This window comes from Dicentrarchus labrax, unplaced genomic scaffold (genome assembly GCF_905237075.1).
Source record: "Dicentrarchus labrax unplaced genomic scaffold, dlabrax2021, whole genome shotgun sequence".
In the NCBI taxonomy this organism is placed as follows: domain Eukaryota; kingdom Metazoa; phylum Chordata; class Actinopteri; family Moronidae; genus Dicentrarchus; species Dicentrarchus labrax.
In genome coordinates, this window is record NW_026136730.1 from 957,046 (window position 1) to 972,935 (window position 15,890).

The 15,890-nt window shown below is 40.3% G+C and overlaps 1 protein-coding gene across 47 annotated transcripts in view; it reads right to left on the reverse strand.

Annotated features, from left to right (window-relative positions):
• Positions 1 to 15,890, reverse strand: part of LOC127359483 (NACHT, LRR and PYD domains-containing protein 12-like) — a 62,740-nt gene that overhangs the window by 2,036 nt on the left and 44,814 nt on the right. For 42 of the 47 annotated variants that reach the window (XM_051393332.1, XM_051393330.1, XM_051393336.1 and 39 more), the window contains one exon: positions 1,043 to 1,219. The exons of 3 other annotated variants lie outside the window; for them this stretch is intronic. In XM_051393332.1, the coding sequence (XP_051249292.1) occupies positions 1,043 to 1,219 (177 nt within the window). The remainder of the gene's footprint in view (positions 1 to 1,042; positions 1,220 to 15,890) is intronic. 2 more of the 47 variants (XM_051393337.1, XM_051393320.1) reach the window with 1 other exon arrangement.

Sequence of the window (15,890 nt, forward strand, 5' to 3'; positions counted from 1 at the left end):
GCTCTGCCACAGTCAATGGACTAAACCACTGAAGAAGAAAACAGACTTTAGCATTAAGATACTCAGTGTGTGTGTGTGTGTGTGTGTGTGTGTGTGTGTGTGTGTGTGTGTGTGTGTGTGTGTTCTGAAGGATCAATATCAATGATCAGACATTATTCATGAAAACACATTGAAATCAACAGAAACCAAAGAAATATTTCTCCTTCAGTAAACTTGATCAGTTTAAAACAAATATTAGTTCAGAGGATCTTCTGTATCCAGATGTGACCATTTACCAACAATTATAAACATTCATTTACTTTAACAACTAACAGTGGACATTTTCTACAGTTTCTTTAACAAACACAAGTCTTTGTGACTGCAGACTAAATTTAGTTCAACAAACATTAAAATATGAACAAAAGCAACTTTACAACTTTATGGATGTAAGTTATGTATGAACATAAATTAGGTTCAGTTGTTAATTAAATGTAGCCCTGGATAAAATACTTTTAGACTTCAAGATGTGGATAATTCATGTAGTCATCAGACAGTAAATAGTTTAAAAAGAGAGGTTTAACATGTATAAATATGGTTAAAAACATGGATATAAATACTGTTTAAAATGTAAATGGAAGGTTAAATATGTGTTTAAATATAAGATGTATAATCTCTACAGTTCAGAGGTCAAAGGATGAAGTTCATGTAGATTAACATAGTTTGTTTTATATGTATCTGTATTACACACTGTATTCAGCCTTACAGCCTAACCTGGTTCATGCATGATATGTCAATCTTTGTGTTTCTTTATTGTAATTGGACTGTTCTGGATTAAACAGCCAACCAAATTACATTCTCAGGTAGAGAGTACTTAGTCGTACCCTGCTAGCTCTGGTGTTTGTGGAGAAAGGCAGAAGCTGATTAGTTATCCTAAGGGTTTGAACTTTTGTGATCAACAAGAGGTAAATATGAGTCTGTGAACTTTTTCCTGTACTGTGACTTATTGTTATAGTGGAACAAACGAGTTGTTACCAGCATGGACTGACTCCAACCCTCTACTGACCTCAGAGTCTCCAGTCTACAGTGTGGACTCTCCAGAAAACCACACAGCAGCTTCACTCCTGAATCCTGCAAATTGTTGTTGTCACTCAGGTCCAGCTCTCTCAGATGGGAGGGGTTGGACTTCAGAGCTGAGACCAGATAATCACAGCTGATCTCTGACAAACTGCAGTCCCTCAATCTGAATAAAGAATAAAAGATGTAAGTTTAGAAGACAATGTTCCTGCTTGAAATCATTCAGTGTTTAATAATCTGTTCAGAGCTGAAGAAGGTTTACAATGTTCAAGTTTAGAAAATGGAAACTCCAAACACCTGAACCCAACAGCAGGTTGAAAACTGTAAAATACAAAAAGGTAAAAAGAGCTCTCATTAATATTAATGACAACGTGCTGCTGCTTCAATAAAGACGTAGTGACTTCAGCTCTTAACCTCTGCCAGCTCCACCAGTGGCTCCATCTATACAAACTCATGTTGTGCAGCCAAACACAAAGAAAAACCCACAGAAACTGATTGAAGGTTCCACTCAAGATCCTAAAGTTTCCAAAGATACCAAATATGTCAGGATGGATTTTGGAGAAATGGGAAGAAAATGATTCACAGAATATCTACAATATTTCAACTGCATGGGACGGTGCAGTTTCTTTTCTTTATCTAAGCTGTCTGTAACCCAGGTCACTGAACTGAACTGAGTCAACCATATGAGAGCAGACCCTGTAATCCTGTAAGTGAAATCTGACGGTGCTCTGTAACCAATCAGAGTGAGGCATTAGGTACAAACCTGTAGCAGGTGAAGAGCATTAGTTAATGAATGGGGAGGCTGTAGAGAGTGAGGAGCTGCTGCTGGTCAGTACAAGACAAAGTTGTTTTTAACATCTATATTCAATGTAAACGCTGAAGTATTAATGGTTTAATTTTTAATTATTTTTAATAATTCCTTCCATCAGACACTTGTTTGTTGTTTTGCCTTTATTAATTTTGGAGTAAATCCTGGGCAGAGATCAAGTTCCCCGATGGAGGTAGGCTTTTAGGGGCCACGCTCCAGAAGACAGACATCTGTGGATGTTTGTTTATTGTAAGGCTGGGCTTGTTTGTGTGTGTAGCCAAAATAAAAGTCCCGTATTTATGCCTCAGATTGCATATTTTTCCATATTTGATGTACTGTAAAAACAGCACCTCCAATATGGTCAAATATGCCGTCTCCAGGTATAAATATGGAATTCTATTGTTGAATTTCTCCAAATTGGTGCAGTAAAAATGCTTGACCACGGACTCCTGGCTCCAGAATAGACGCGCGGCTAAAGTTGCGTTTAGCTCATTTCCAGCTGGAGAAGGAGGAACGGGAGCGGGAATTTCAGCTCCGGTTGAAGCGGTTGGAGGCAGAGACCGCGGTAAAAATGTGCGAGCTGGAACTACAGTCTAGTTCAGTTTCTTCTGATTCATCCGGTACATTTGATGTGAGTAAGAACATTTCTTTGGTTCCCGTCTTCCGAGAGTCTGAAGTGGAGGGTTATTTTAGTGCGTTTGAGCTCATTGCTGCTGCTCTGCACTGGCTGAAGGATGTGTGGGCAATACTGTTACAGTGTAAACTAACGGGGAAAGAGCAGGAGGCTTGCTCTTCTCTTTCTGTGGAGGACAGCCTCTCTTATGAGAAGGTAAAGAGTGCGATACTGCGGGTATATGAGCTGGTGCCTGAGGCATATAGACAGCGTTTTCACAGCCTTAGAAAGACAGCAGGCCAGACGTACGCTGACTTTGCCAGGGAGAAAGGGATCCTGTTTGACTGCTGCTGTTCAGCTTGTAAGGCAGATGACTTTGTTTCTATACGTGAGCTGATGTTGTTGGAGGAGTTTAAAAACTGTGTGCCTGAGCGGACTGTTGATGTAAATAGGACTGTATATTTAAATAGCGTAATAGCTGCTATATCTTTCTCTGGTCCTAAGGCAGATAAACAATGTTTTTTTGTCATGAACCTGACCTTCTAATTGCCGACTGCACTGAGTGGAAGCATAAGCAGCAGGCTGCAATTTCAAAGCAGCCCAAGGGTGTGGGGTTAGTTAAAACGGTGTCCTCCAGTTGTTCACCGTCCACCGTTCAAAAAGTGCCTGATGAATGTTTCAAACCTTTAACTTTCCCTGTATTTGTCTCACTCACAGGAATCCAGTCAGTGTTGTGAGACACTGGTGGCTCCCAGTCATTCATCCTTTCCACTGTGCTGCCTTTGAGTGAAGAGTCTGCCTGTAACGAGTACCATCGTAAGAGGTATCATGATGGGTTTTGTACCTGCACCTCTCCACCGCGTTCACATTCAGTCTAACCTTAAAACTGGTTTCTTCCCGGTAGCTGTGCGTTCCTCGTTCCCCATCGATGGTATAGACTTTATTATGCATTATGGTTCAGTATGGACCCTTGTGTTGTAAGGCGAAATGTAATGTAATGTCAATGTAATTGAAATGTGACAAATAGAAGTAATTGATTAAAATGTATAAAAAAGTTCATTCATTAAAATGCATTCATGTAAGAATCATTTAATAACTGTTTAACTTTAGTTTGATGGAAACAGTTAAAAGTATGGCTGTAAGAAATTCTCATGAACTTCCTTTTTAAGAGACTCGCTGTCATTTGTTGCCATAGCGACGAGCAGAGATTGGAGAGGAGAAGCAGAGAAACTAAGGAGCGAAATACTTTAATGAAGGTTGATTTAGAAGCTGAAAAGTAACACCTGCTTGGTCGGGGATTCATGAGGATTTTAGATGAGGAAACCACAACGGTTTTGGTCAGGTTTTTTCCCCCTGTTTCAAGTTGGACTTGAATGTTGCTTCTTCTGCAGTGTGTGGGAGATGACACACACACACACACACACACACACACAAAGACCCAAGTTTCTAGAGACAACTCAGCTCCATCGTGCCAGAAAGGATCCGCAGTGTACGGATGGACTGTTGGTAAACTCGCTGCCAGAGCGTTGTTGGTGTTATTCTTTTTCCCCCTTTCTCTCTTTCAACTGAACCTAACTGAAATGAAGTATTACTACACTGTATTCTGTCTTCATAATTGCGAAAGTGATGATTTAAAGCATAAGTGTTTGACTTGAAGATTTTTGGAAATGGTGTAAATATTATTTTTTTCTTACTTGTGAAGGGAATTAAAAAAGAGTTTACTCAAGGAGATAGAAATGAACCAAAAATAGGTGCATCCTATTAACATAAAATAAGATGGTTACTTATAGACCGGTCCAATATAAAAACTATCTAAACCAAATTATTTCAAATCTCGGTGAGAAATAAAGGGGAAGTGAGTTCTACTTTACTTTTTGTTACCTGCAGGACTATTCACTGGTTCTAATATTTGTTATGTGTATTGTCTATGTTAAATTTCAGTAAACTGGCAGCTTTTGTATTTAAAGTACCTGGTCTCTGGCTTCATTTTGTATAATATGTTAATGTTATAATAATGATGATAGCGTGAATAAGAGACAGTTTGTGTACATGAAGAAAAAAAGGAGATCAATTCTGTTTAATAAAGACAGAACAGCCTGCTGAACCATCACAACTAACGTCTCCAGTCTCTGCTTTTCCTACAAAACAGGACACAATATCTGTTCACTGCTCACTCATGCTTCAGGCCTGTAACATGAACAATGTAAAGTACAATCTTTAACTTCCTGTGTGTTCACTATAAAACCATTACGAACAAACTTATAACTGTATTGAATTCTCTAGAACTTTAGAAACCTGCCTTGGAAAATGATACACATCTTATTTTAAATTCTAAAAACTCCTTTATTTTCTGCCAGGTTTGCATGTCGCCTCCATCACCCAAAGGAAGATAAATGGAAGGAAAATGTAAAAAGTAACAATTATTAGAGATAAATAGAATAACTGTTCATTAACTTGACAGCTATAAACCTCCAACTGAAAAATCAACATGTTTGCACTCACAGCATCTGAAACAGCTCAAGAACATCTGTGACAAATACAACTGACATATATTTTAAGAAGAATATTTTAGGAATAATTCTAAAATAATTTACAGCATGACTGATAAACACTGCTTTATAATGTTAATGACATCTGGACTTACACAGCCTTTCTGAAGTTCCTCACAGCTGGAATCAGTCTCTGTCGTCCCTGGTCTGATGTGTTGTACTTCCTCAGGTTAAACTCATCCAGAACCTCCTCTGACATCTGCAGCATGTAGGCCAGAGCTGAGCAGTGGATCTCAGAGAGTTTCTTCTCTGATCTGTTCTCTGACTTCAGGAACTCTTGGATCTCCTGATGGACTGAGTGGTCGTTCATCTCCATCAGACAGTGGAAGATGTTGATGCTTCTGTCAGGAGAGATATCATCTCTGTTCATCTCCTTCAGGTTGTTGATGGCTCTCTGGTTGATTTCTGGACTGTTGTCTGTCTGACCCAGCAGGCCTCCTAAGAGTCTCTGGTTGGACTCCAGAGAGAGGCCATGAAGGAAGCGAACAAACAGGTCCAGGTGGCCATTTTCACTTTTGAGGGATTTCTCCATGGCTTTCTTCAGGAAGTCATCCAGGGACATCTTCCCCAGGAAGTCCTCCAGTACCTTTGTGTTCCTGTTGGTGTAACAGTGGAACATGTAGACTGCAGCCAGAAACTCCTGAATGCTCAGATGAACAAAGCAGTAGACTGTTTTCTGGAAGATCACACTCTCTCTTTTGAAGATCTCTGTACAAACTCCTGAGTACACCGAGGCCTCTGTGACATCAAGACCACACTGCTCCAGGTCTTCTTGGTAGAACATGATGTTTCCTTTCTCCAGCTGTTCAAATGCCAGCCTCCCCAGCTTCAGAAGAACTTCCCTGTCAGCCTCCATCAGCTCCTGTGGACTCTTCTTATGTCCCTCATCATACTTCTGCTTCTTCCTCTTTGTCTGAACCAACAGGAAGTGTGAGTACATGTCAGTCAGGGTCTTGGGCAGCTCTCCTCTCTGGTCTGTAGTCAACATGTGGTCCAGAACTGTAGCAGTGATCCAGCAGAAGACTGGGAGTAGACACATGATGTGGAGGCTCCTGGAGGTCTTGATGTGTGAGATGATTCTGTTGGACAGATCTTCATCACTGACTCTCCTCCTGAAGTACTCCTCCTTCTGGGCGTCAGTGAAGCCTCGTACTTCTGTTACCCTGTCAACACATTCAGGAGGGATCTGATTGGCTGCTGCAGGTCTGGAAGTTATCCAGACGAGAGCCGAGGGAAGCAGATTCCCCTTGATGAGGTTTGTCAACAGCACGTTGACTGAAGACTTCTGTGTGACATCAGATACAACCTCATTGTTGTGGAAATCCAGTGAAAGTCTGCTTTCATCCAGGCCGTCAAAGATGAACAAAAGTTTACAGACAGCGAGCTGCTCTGCTGTGACCTTCTGTAATGTTGGATGGAAAACATGGAGCAGTGTGAGAAGACTGTACTGCTCATCTTTGATCAGGTTCAGCTCCCTGAACGAAAGCAGAACCACCAGACTGACATCTTGGTTTTCCAAGCCCTCTGCCCAGTCCAGAGTGAACTTCTGCACAGAGAAGGTTTTTCCAACGCCAGCGACGCCGTTCGTCAGAACCACTCTGATGTGTCTCTGTTGGTCAGGTAAGGCTTTAAAGATCTCGTGGCACTTGATTGGAGTGTCATGGAGGGTCTCCATCTTGGAAGCTGTCTCAAGCAGCCTCACCTCATGTTGGGTATTAACCTCTTCACTCTGTCCCTCTGTGATGTAGAGCTCAGTGTAGATCCTGTTGAAGAGGGTTTCACTTCCTGTTTCATCAGTTCCTTCAGTCACATGTTTACATCTGGTCTTCAGACTGATCTTATGTTCATCTAAAACCTCCTGCAGACCACCATCTGCTGAAAGAGAAGAAACATATTAACATACATTCTGAGACTGAACTAAGAACCAGAATCTGGATCAATAAAAATGTTTCTGAATTTATGATATTCATGATAATATTAAATTCACTGCATAACACAACAAATGTCCCTGTAATATATTATAAAGTCCTGTTTTCAGACATGAGGACATCAGCAGACAGATGTACAGTCTTACTTTGTACAGTTCTGGTCTGACTGGCTGTCTGCAGTCCAGCTCTTGTTCTGGATCTTTTTCCACACTGGGGACAGGAGGAGTCTCCTGATGAAGCAGACTGGTCCCAGTATGAGGTGATGCACTGTCTGCAGAACCAGTGTCCACAGCTGGTAGAGACTGGATCCTTCAGGACGTCCTGACACAAAACACAGCAGGACAGCTGCTCCTCCACAGAAACATGACTCCTCTTCTTCTTTCTGGGGAGATAAAGTAAAATCACTCAGATTAGAAATCAAGTTATATTTCAGTGTAAAAAAGCTGAGTTGAGCTTTTACTGAATCACAATATCTGAGATATTGTCTTCTTGATCAGACAACAATCTGCTCCAAAATATGTGACAGCAGCTGCAGCCTGAAGAGATCAAACTGTTATTTTCATTCTGCTTTTATTGATAAAGATGTTTAACTGAGTCACAGTGGGGCAGTTTGCATTCTTATATTTTAGTCTACAAACTTATTTTAATGGAAAATCTTAATAGAAAAACAAACAAACAAACAAACAAACAAAGAGGAGCAAAGAACAGAACTTCATTAGCAGGTAATAAAATATATATATATATATATATATATATATATATATATATAGGAGCCACTGTCACACCGGTCTATTTAAAAAGAATATCTGATGTTGTTAATATGTGATTGTCTAGTCCTCGAGTATAATACAACCCCACTGTTTCAAATGTCATTTCTAGAAATAAATATTGTCTCATATTTGGACAAATACAATCATATAATGGTGATAATATAATGATAGAAACTGAAGTTAGTAGCAGTTCTCTTACTGTGTGTCTGAGGGTTCAGGTTCATTACTGAAGTCTGGAGGAACTCCTCTAGACCGGTCACTCTTCATAGACAGACAGCTGGACATTGGAGACTCTGCTCTGTCCTCCTCTTCCTCCACACAGTCACTCATCTTCTGCACTTCAGAGAGTGTTGAGACAAATATGTAGTTCATACAAGTCATACAACATGAAGACGAAGAAGACAAAAAGGTATTTTAATATCTAATATTTATTGTATCTACAGGATTATAACACAATATATTGACTGTGTGTACAGTTTAATAAAAGACCATCAAACAGACTTTAACTGAGGCTGTACTTAGTGATAATGTTTTACTGAGTTGTGTTATTGTGTCAGGTGTACCTGAAGTAGCAGAAAATGTATTAACTATAAAATTCAACCCCATAAAACAGAGCTACTGTCACTGATCCCTCATCTTCTGGACTTCAGTCAGTCTGATGCAGGAATTATATGCATACAGTACACGAGGGTCCCAGTAACATTAATATTGTCATCAGAGGGTGTACGAGTAGGCTCTGTGTGGACATCTGTGGTCCTCCAATTTGTTGTGAGTGAATCACTACACTGTGAGGAACACTTCCACCAAGCAGACTGCAGAAAACAGTATAAACAGAACTACTACCACAGTGTCCACAGCTCTCTGTGTACACGTCTGTTTGTGAGTATATTCAGACTCTGAGAGAGAACCAGTAACACTGACACACACACACACACAACACACACACACACACACACACACACACACACACACACACACACACACAGTATAATGAATCTGTCCAACGCTGCTTTGAATGTATGCTTGTTTTTGTGAGTTAGCATTAAGTCTGTTGTTCATTATTCATCCAATCACACTGTATTCACAGATGAATCAGAGACTTTGACAGTAAAACAATAATAATGTTGTATTAACACTCACCCTGACTCAGACGTCCTGTCTCTCCTTCTGCTCTGAACACTTTCAGTTTTGTCGTCCCCTATCTCTCATGTACACTGCCTGCAGTGTTGTTGCTCCCCTCATCATTTACAGGAACTCACATGATCATCTCTATCTGCTGGAAACACTCAAACTGAAATAGATAAACTCCCCCAGCTGAGCTAACTAGATTAAGATTGCTGTTCAGTCGTTGCAAGACGTTTTCATTCCCAATGCTTCAAAGACTGCAGCTTGGTCAGTGGCCCTTCAAGAAGTGAAGCTGTAGGAACTGCTTGTTCTTTTCATCATTTATATTAGTTGGGGTCGCCAAAGCCTCACGGGGGGTCGCAGGCCTTCTTGGTTTTAAAGGGTGGAAGAAAACTTAAACTTTACTTTTTAAGATCTAAACTTGAACACAATCTATATTCACAGAGCATTCACTCTCTGATCAACATCCTCTTGCATTAGAAAAGTACACAGTGAAAAAAAAAGGAGCTAAAATGTAACAAAGACCAAGTGTCAAGAAAACTCTGAAGAAGAAGCCTATGAAGTGTGTATGATTGTCAAATATTTAAAACATACATTAGACTGAGAGAGAATTGTTAAACACATCTCTGATTCCATATTGACAGGAAATAATCTGCATTAAATATAATATGAAATATCTATAAAATATGTCACTGTGTGCCGTCAGTTTAATTAATGATAAAAAATGTCCCTGAAGGAAAAAGGTTGGGAACCACTGATGTAACTTATTATTTTTCAATGTTAGATTATTGTTGTTCAAATTCTCTAAATGCTGATAAGGAAAGATGCTTCAATGCTTCCTTTCTGATCTCCTTTAACATACCGTCCTTTACCAAAGGAGATAATGCCATCCCACAATTCCTTGCACCAGCAACATTTAAAGCAACACATCCAGATCCATAAATACAGATTTATTCTCTTTTAAATGTTTCCATAGAGGAGCCACATTAGTTTCTCCCATAATTCCTCTCTCCTTCTGTTGCAGTTCCTCTGTGGTCCAGCAGGAGGCAGTATAACTCCACAGAAAGATCAACCTGCCTGCTGTTTCTCTTTCTGCTGAGTAAACCTCTGTTCTCTACCTCTCAGAACAGAACAGTACAACATTAGTTGTAGAATAGAATATTAACATTTGCCGTCTCTGTGACGTGGCCCTCAGGTTCCTGAAGAGCTCTGTTGTGAAGCTCAGTGGGGTCGACTCCAGACCAGAAGCGTCTCTCCATTCAACAGCACAGAGCAGGTCTCACTGACAGGAAGTCAAACACAGAAACGCCACAGAGAATCCGGTCAAATTTTCAAAATAAAATACCCCGTGCAGACTCCAGAAGTCAGAAAGTCAGAGGAGGTTTTAAACAGAGAAACACACCATTTTGTTTCCTTTGTTAAGGACACAAATATACAAATATAAACAACTTATGGCAGGCAACACGCTCTGAAGGGATTTTGGGGTTATGGATAAATCTGCTGATTATTTCATTGATTAACACACTTCTATTGGCTCTATATAAAACATCAGAACAGGAAGCGGACGCTTACAAATGTTTGTTTTGTTTGACAAACATTTCATAACCTCCAAAGTTTAAGTAAAAAAAGTTTATTTTTGAATGTTTACTCAAAATGAAAACTACAATTATTGCAGATTGAGTTTTTCTGAATGGATCGATCAGCTTTTATTGTGTCTCAGTGGTTTCCTGTTGGACAGGCTGGACTGGCTCAGGAACCCAAAAGTGGCCCAGTGAATGATGGAGGAGACAAAGCAGGTCCTCAAAAGGGGACAGAGGGAAAACAACTCCTTAGGCTCTCATATATAGGGTGGTCAACCTAAAAGAGACATGGAAACATTATTAAGTCATCATCACAAATCAAGTATGAATTCATATAACATCATAAGACACATGACATACTCAACCAATCAGAGACGTCTCAGTAGCCAAGAAGTGGTGAAGTGGAGGCAGAGAGAGAGCAAGTCGTTGAAAATGGACGGAGGGGGAACAACTCCTCAGGCTCTCACATGTCAAGTGGTCAACCTGAGAGGGACATGGAGACATTATTAAGTCTCTAATCATCACAAATTAAGTATGATTTCTAGGGATGCACCAAAATGAAATTTCTTGGCCGAAACACCGAAATAAATGATTATGCCAATTATTAGTACCATTGCATTTATGGCTATGACTGTGTACTAACCTCACTAAAATCAAGGCATTGCAATTCAAAGAATAAATCAATTACAAAAGTATGAAAATATTAATCCCACATCCTCTACGACAGAGAATGGCTGATCAACTAAGGCAATGAATTCCATCATTCTTTATGTAATGCCCTTTGCCTTGGCACCATCACTGAAAAACTTTCTTGCCTTTTCAAAAACGTCGGCCACAGACGGAGTGGGCGTGCTCGGATTGATTGTCCTTTTCTGTGCCACATTCTTCTCATATTCAGAATGGCAATCAGGATGTTTGGATTTCAGGTGATCAATTAAACCCGACGTGGACAAACTCTTTGCAGATGCACCCCCTCTTGAAATTTTAGCATTACACGTTTTGCAAATGGCTATCCGTGGGTCTTTCTCAGACAGGGGTGGACTGGCCATCTGGCATACCGGGCATCGTCCCGGTGGGCCGTTGACCCAATGTGGGCCGTTGACCCAATGTGGGCCGGTCTGCTAGGTTTTTTTTTGTTTTTCCATTGAATGTGATGGGACCTCATTAACTGCATACTTGTGACAACATATTAGCCCAGAGTTGAAGGGCTGTGACTGTTGGTAGTTGTGGTTGATTTGGTTTAAATATGCCGAATTGTGAGGAGTCGTTCTCCCTCTGTTCTATATGTGGACTTGTTCTCTCATTTGGGACCACTGTTAGAATTTGGTAAGTTTATCATGTATTTTTTAATGTTATAGAAACTCATACTTCATAATTATAATCATTTCAAAAAAGTTTTCAACTCTAGGTGCAGGACAGAGGAAAACATTGTCTTTATTTTTCAGAATGAATAATGTATCCAATAATCTCTCAGGTTGACCACTTGACATGTGAGAGCTTGAGGAGTTGTTCCCCCTTTAAAAGTCTTTAGAAATGCACTGTGACAAGATATGACACACTAATGCATGCATCACCAAATGGCGGACCTCGGTCCGGATCCGGACCGAGTGATGGTTCTGACCGGACCCATGACCAATCTCTGATAAATTCACAAGAATAGAAATTTTCCATGGAGCATTTTTCTGACGGTCACGGGCGCTGCTACTCCAGTTAATACGGCAATAGCGTCACTCAGCTGAGCCAATCAAACCCTTTGTTTACCCTGCACGGCCAGCGCACCTGAGCAGAGAGAGACAGTGCTGAGAGCATGGCTTGCTCTAAAGTGAGGAAGGTAGAGGCGGAAAACCGTTGTTTTAAAGATGAATGGACGGAGACATTTATGTTCATTCTTCCAGCAGACAGTTCAAAACCAGTGTGCCTCATATGTTCCGAAAACGTCGCATTAATTAAAAGTGGCAACGTGAAGCGCCACTACGAAACACGGCACAGCTCCTTTGAGCGAAGTTATCCCCTGAAGTCCGAGCTGAGAGCACGCAAAATAACCCAACTCCCAATATGACACGTCTACTCGACTCATCACGCACACATTTACAGCCCAGCAACGTGCAAACGAATGTTCACTAAGGGTGTCGTGGATTTTGGGGCAACATAAAAAAACATTTAGTGATGGGACAGTTGTGAAGGAGTGCTTAAACGCGGTTGCAGAGACATTATTTGAAGGAAAACAAAAAGACGAGATGTGTGAAAAAATCAAACAAATCCCCATGTCAGCTTCAACAGCAACCAGAAAATCCGAAATATTAGCAGATGATGTACTGGCACAGCTTGATGCAGCTATTCAGAGTGCACCATGCATATCGTTGGCCATCGATGAGTCCACAGATGTTACTGATAATGCCCAGCTTTTGGTGTATGTGAGATTTTTTCACAAAGATAAGAAGGAGCTCTGTGAGGACCTGCTGGGTGTAGCACCGCTTGAAACACACACAAGAGGAGAGGACATGGAGCAATAAAAGAGATGCTGAGAAAGAGGGGCATGGATCCGAAGCAGGTTGTGTCTGTTACTACAGATGGTGCCCCTGCCATGGTGGGAAAAGAGCGGGGGGCTGTGCCCCGGATGAAAGAGGACAACCCAGATCTTATTGCTTACCACTGTCTCATCCATCAGACTGTTTTGTGTGCCACTTTATCAGAACAGTTTGCAGAAGTAATGAACACAATGATGAAACTCATCAACTTCCTTAGGGCATCCTCAGCCATTTTTTATTTATTGTTTTTTGAACATGTTGACCTATTTTACTTGAAAAGTAAGCCTTCAGTTTTTTTAGGCTGGGACCTCTCTAATTTAAGAAAAAAAGAGAAAGATGTTTAGTCAATGCTCTGTTTGCACTTGATTTGTTCCTAAAGGAGACACTTTTATGACTTTTTTTATTTGAAGTGTAGGCCTTCAGTTCTTTAGGCTGGGACCTCTCTAATTTAAAAGAAAGGAGGTTATTAGGCTCTGTTTGCACTTAATTTATTTTATTCTGAGGTTTCTGTTTTCTTTAATCTGAAATAAAGGCCTTCAATTTATTTGACTGGGAATGCTTTTTTATGGTAAAACTGCTGGTTGTTGTGTGCACTCTGTTAAAAATGACAATAAATATTATTGAAACCATATGAAAATATGAACATAGGGTAGCCACAATAATAAGACACAAGCTGGACTTCGGTTCGGACCTTTTATTTGGAGGAAATTTTAGTAGTGGACCTCAGTGACTTTTAATTGAATACCCCTGCACTAATGCATCAGTAGGCGTCATATATACAACTTATTAAACACTTATAGAACATAATATTAGGCTGCAAATTACACATAAAGACACATTTTACCTGACACATACTGTGAAATGCTCTGTAGTTCTGATGGGCTCTCTGAAGTCCTCACTGATGTCCTCTTTTTTACCAAAGTAGGAATAAAATTTGACGACAACTCTTGTAACAGTATTAGATTCTCCTAACTCCCCTCCTCTTTGTGAACCCTTCTGGTTTTCTGTTTGTTTCTCTGTGCATCAAACAGCAGTAACAGCTCATCAATGACTTCATCCATTTTCCTATGAAGCTGTGACACAGCTGGATCGTCCATCGGCGTGGATGCTCACATTGTTATAGTTATTGTTCTCGTTGTGGACGGCCCTTCAGGTTCCTCACTTTAGGACTCTTCTCTACTCACGGCTCTGTTCCATTTCACTGTTTCACAAACAGTTATGGTCACTTTAAACTGTCTTTCAGTGATGACAAACTGATCAGCATGCCGGAGTTTCCAACAGCCGTTTATCTGCTGATGAAACGGGATAAATCTTCAGAGCTGATCGATTTCAACTCCAACTTGGACCCTTCAGTCACAAAGTGAGATCACTTCTAAATACGTGTTAAGAGCTCAACAGGCTTTTCACTAAAGGAATTGTTTGACATTTGAGGATTCTTGCAGAGAGATTTTGAGAGGATCGACATGCTGAATATAAAGCTAGAGTAAGGTGGCAGTTAGACTGTTGTTTCTGTTTTTGTACCAATGAAACAAACTATATATAAGATGTTAATGAGTGAGCTGTAGAGCTGTTGGTATTGTTGGACTTTGGACAGAGCCAGGCTAGCTGTTTCCTCCTACTTCCAGCCTTTATGCTAAGCTAACCAACTCACAACCACTCTCACAAATTGAAGTGAAGTTTCCTTTTTTCTCTTTAACATTTAATTATGAGCCAAATCCCCTGACTAGTACAATATAATAATAGTTTATTTTCTATTTTAAGGTTAATTCTGGGTAAAATGATGCTCCTTAGAAAAAGCTGGAGCTCCCAGTGATGCAATAAATGTAGAAGATGAGTGTGTTGAACTGGTAGATTTGTGTGCAGAGCAGATATCACACAGCTTTACATTTAATTTCAGACTGGTGTGCGTGAGGACGAGCAGTAAGGACTTTGAGCTACCTTTCTAGATTCCAGCCCGAACTGTGCAGTAAGTTCACTTCTCATTGATCATATTACACCAGGCTGTGCTGCTCTTCAATCACACAGAAACTATATCAATATGTTCCAAAGGTTATGATGCAGTCCAGAGGAACCAATCCTTGAGGAGTGGCCACTCGATGGGAAACACCAGATTCAAAGTGAGCTTCATTATTCCAGTCGAGAGATGAGAAATCTCTTCTACAAGTTTGGACATCAGCACTTGCTGTTTGGAGCTCTACTTGTAAATAATCTGCCTTCGTGTGATAAAGGTTGTTCCAGTTCAGCAGCAAAAAGCTGCTCATTTAAAGACGTCGGGGAGCGTGAACAGTCACATGTGAAATGAACTTTGCTTGTGCAGCTCACAGCCTGTATGCAGACCTACAGCTGGAAATGAAAATCCAAACTGAGCTTCTGCAGTTACATTTTATTGGAGGGGGAATTTTTTCAGTTTTCATTGGTTTTTCTACATGCTGCTATACTTCCAGTGGGGACACTAAAAACAGGGCAAAGACAGAAAGACGATCGCCAGGGGGTAGTTAACCTTGGTGAGGCTAAATAGAAGGCTACAAACATCCTCATAGAACTGGAGTTACATCCAGATAACTTCTAGTTCCTTAAAGCCCCTGTGTGTGGAATTTAATTTGATTATAACAGCTATCAAATATGTTTCTGTTTGTCGTGCAAATGCTACACACAGGAGCTTTAAAATATCTTCACATTAACATCAATATGTTCTTCATTCATTCCAGACCCCTTTAAGGTATTTTCCCATCTTCTAGAAATCACATTTATATCCAATTAATTAAAAAAAAATGCCGACCAGATTATATTTTATATCCACATAATGAGGAAATATGTCTGTAAAATGTCCACTGACAACATATTTAATTTGTTCTCCACCAAAACATCCAATCTTGCAATACAATATCCGTTTGTAGGAACTTTTTATGGTTCTGTTTAGGCAACAAAAGCACCAA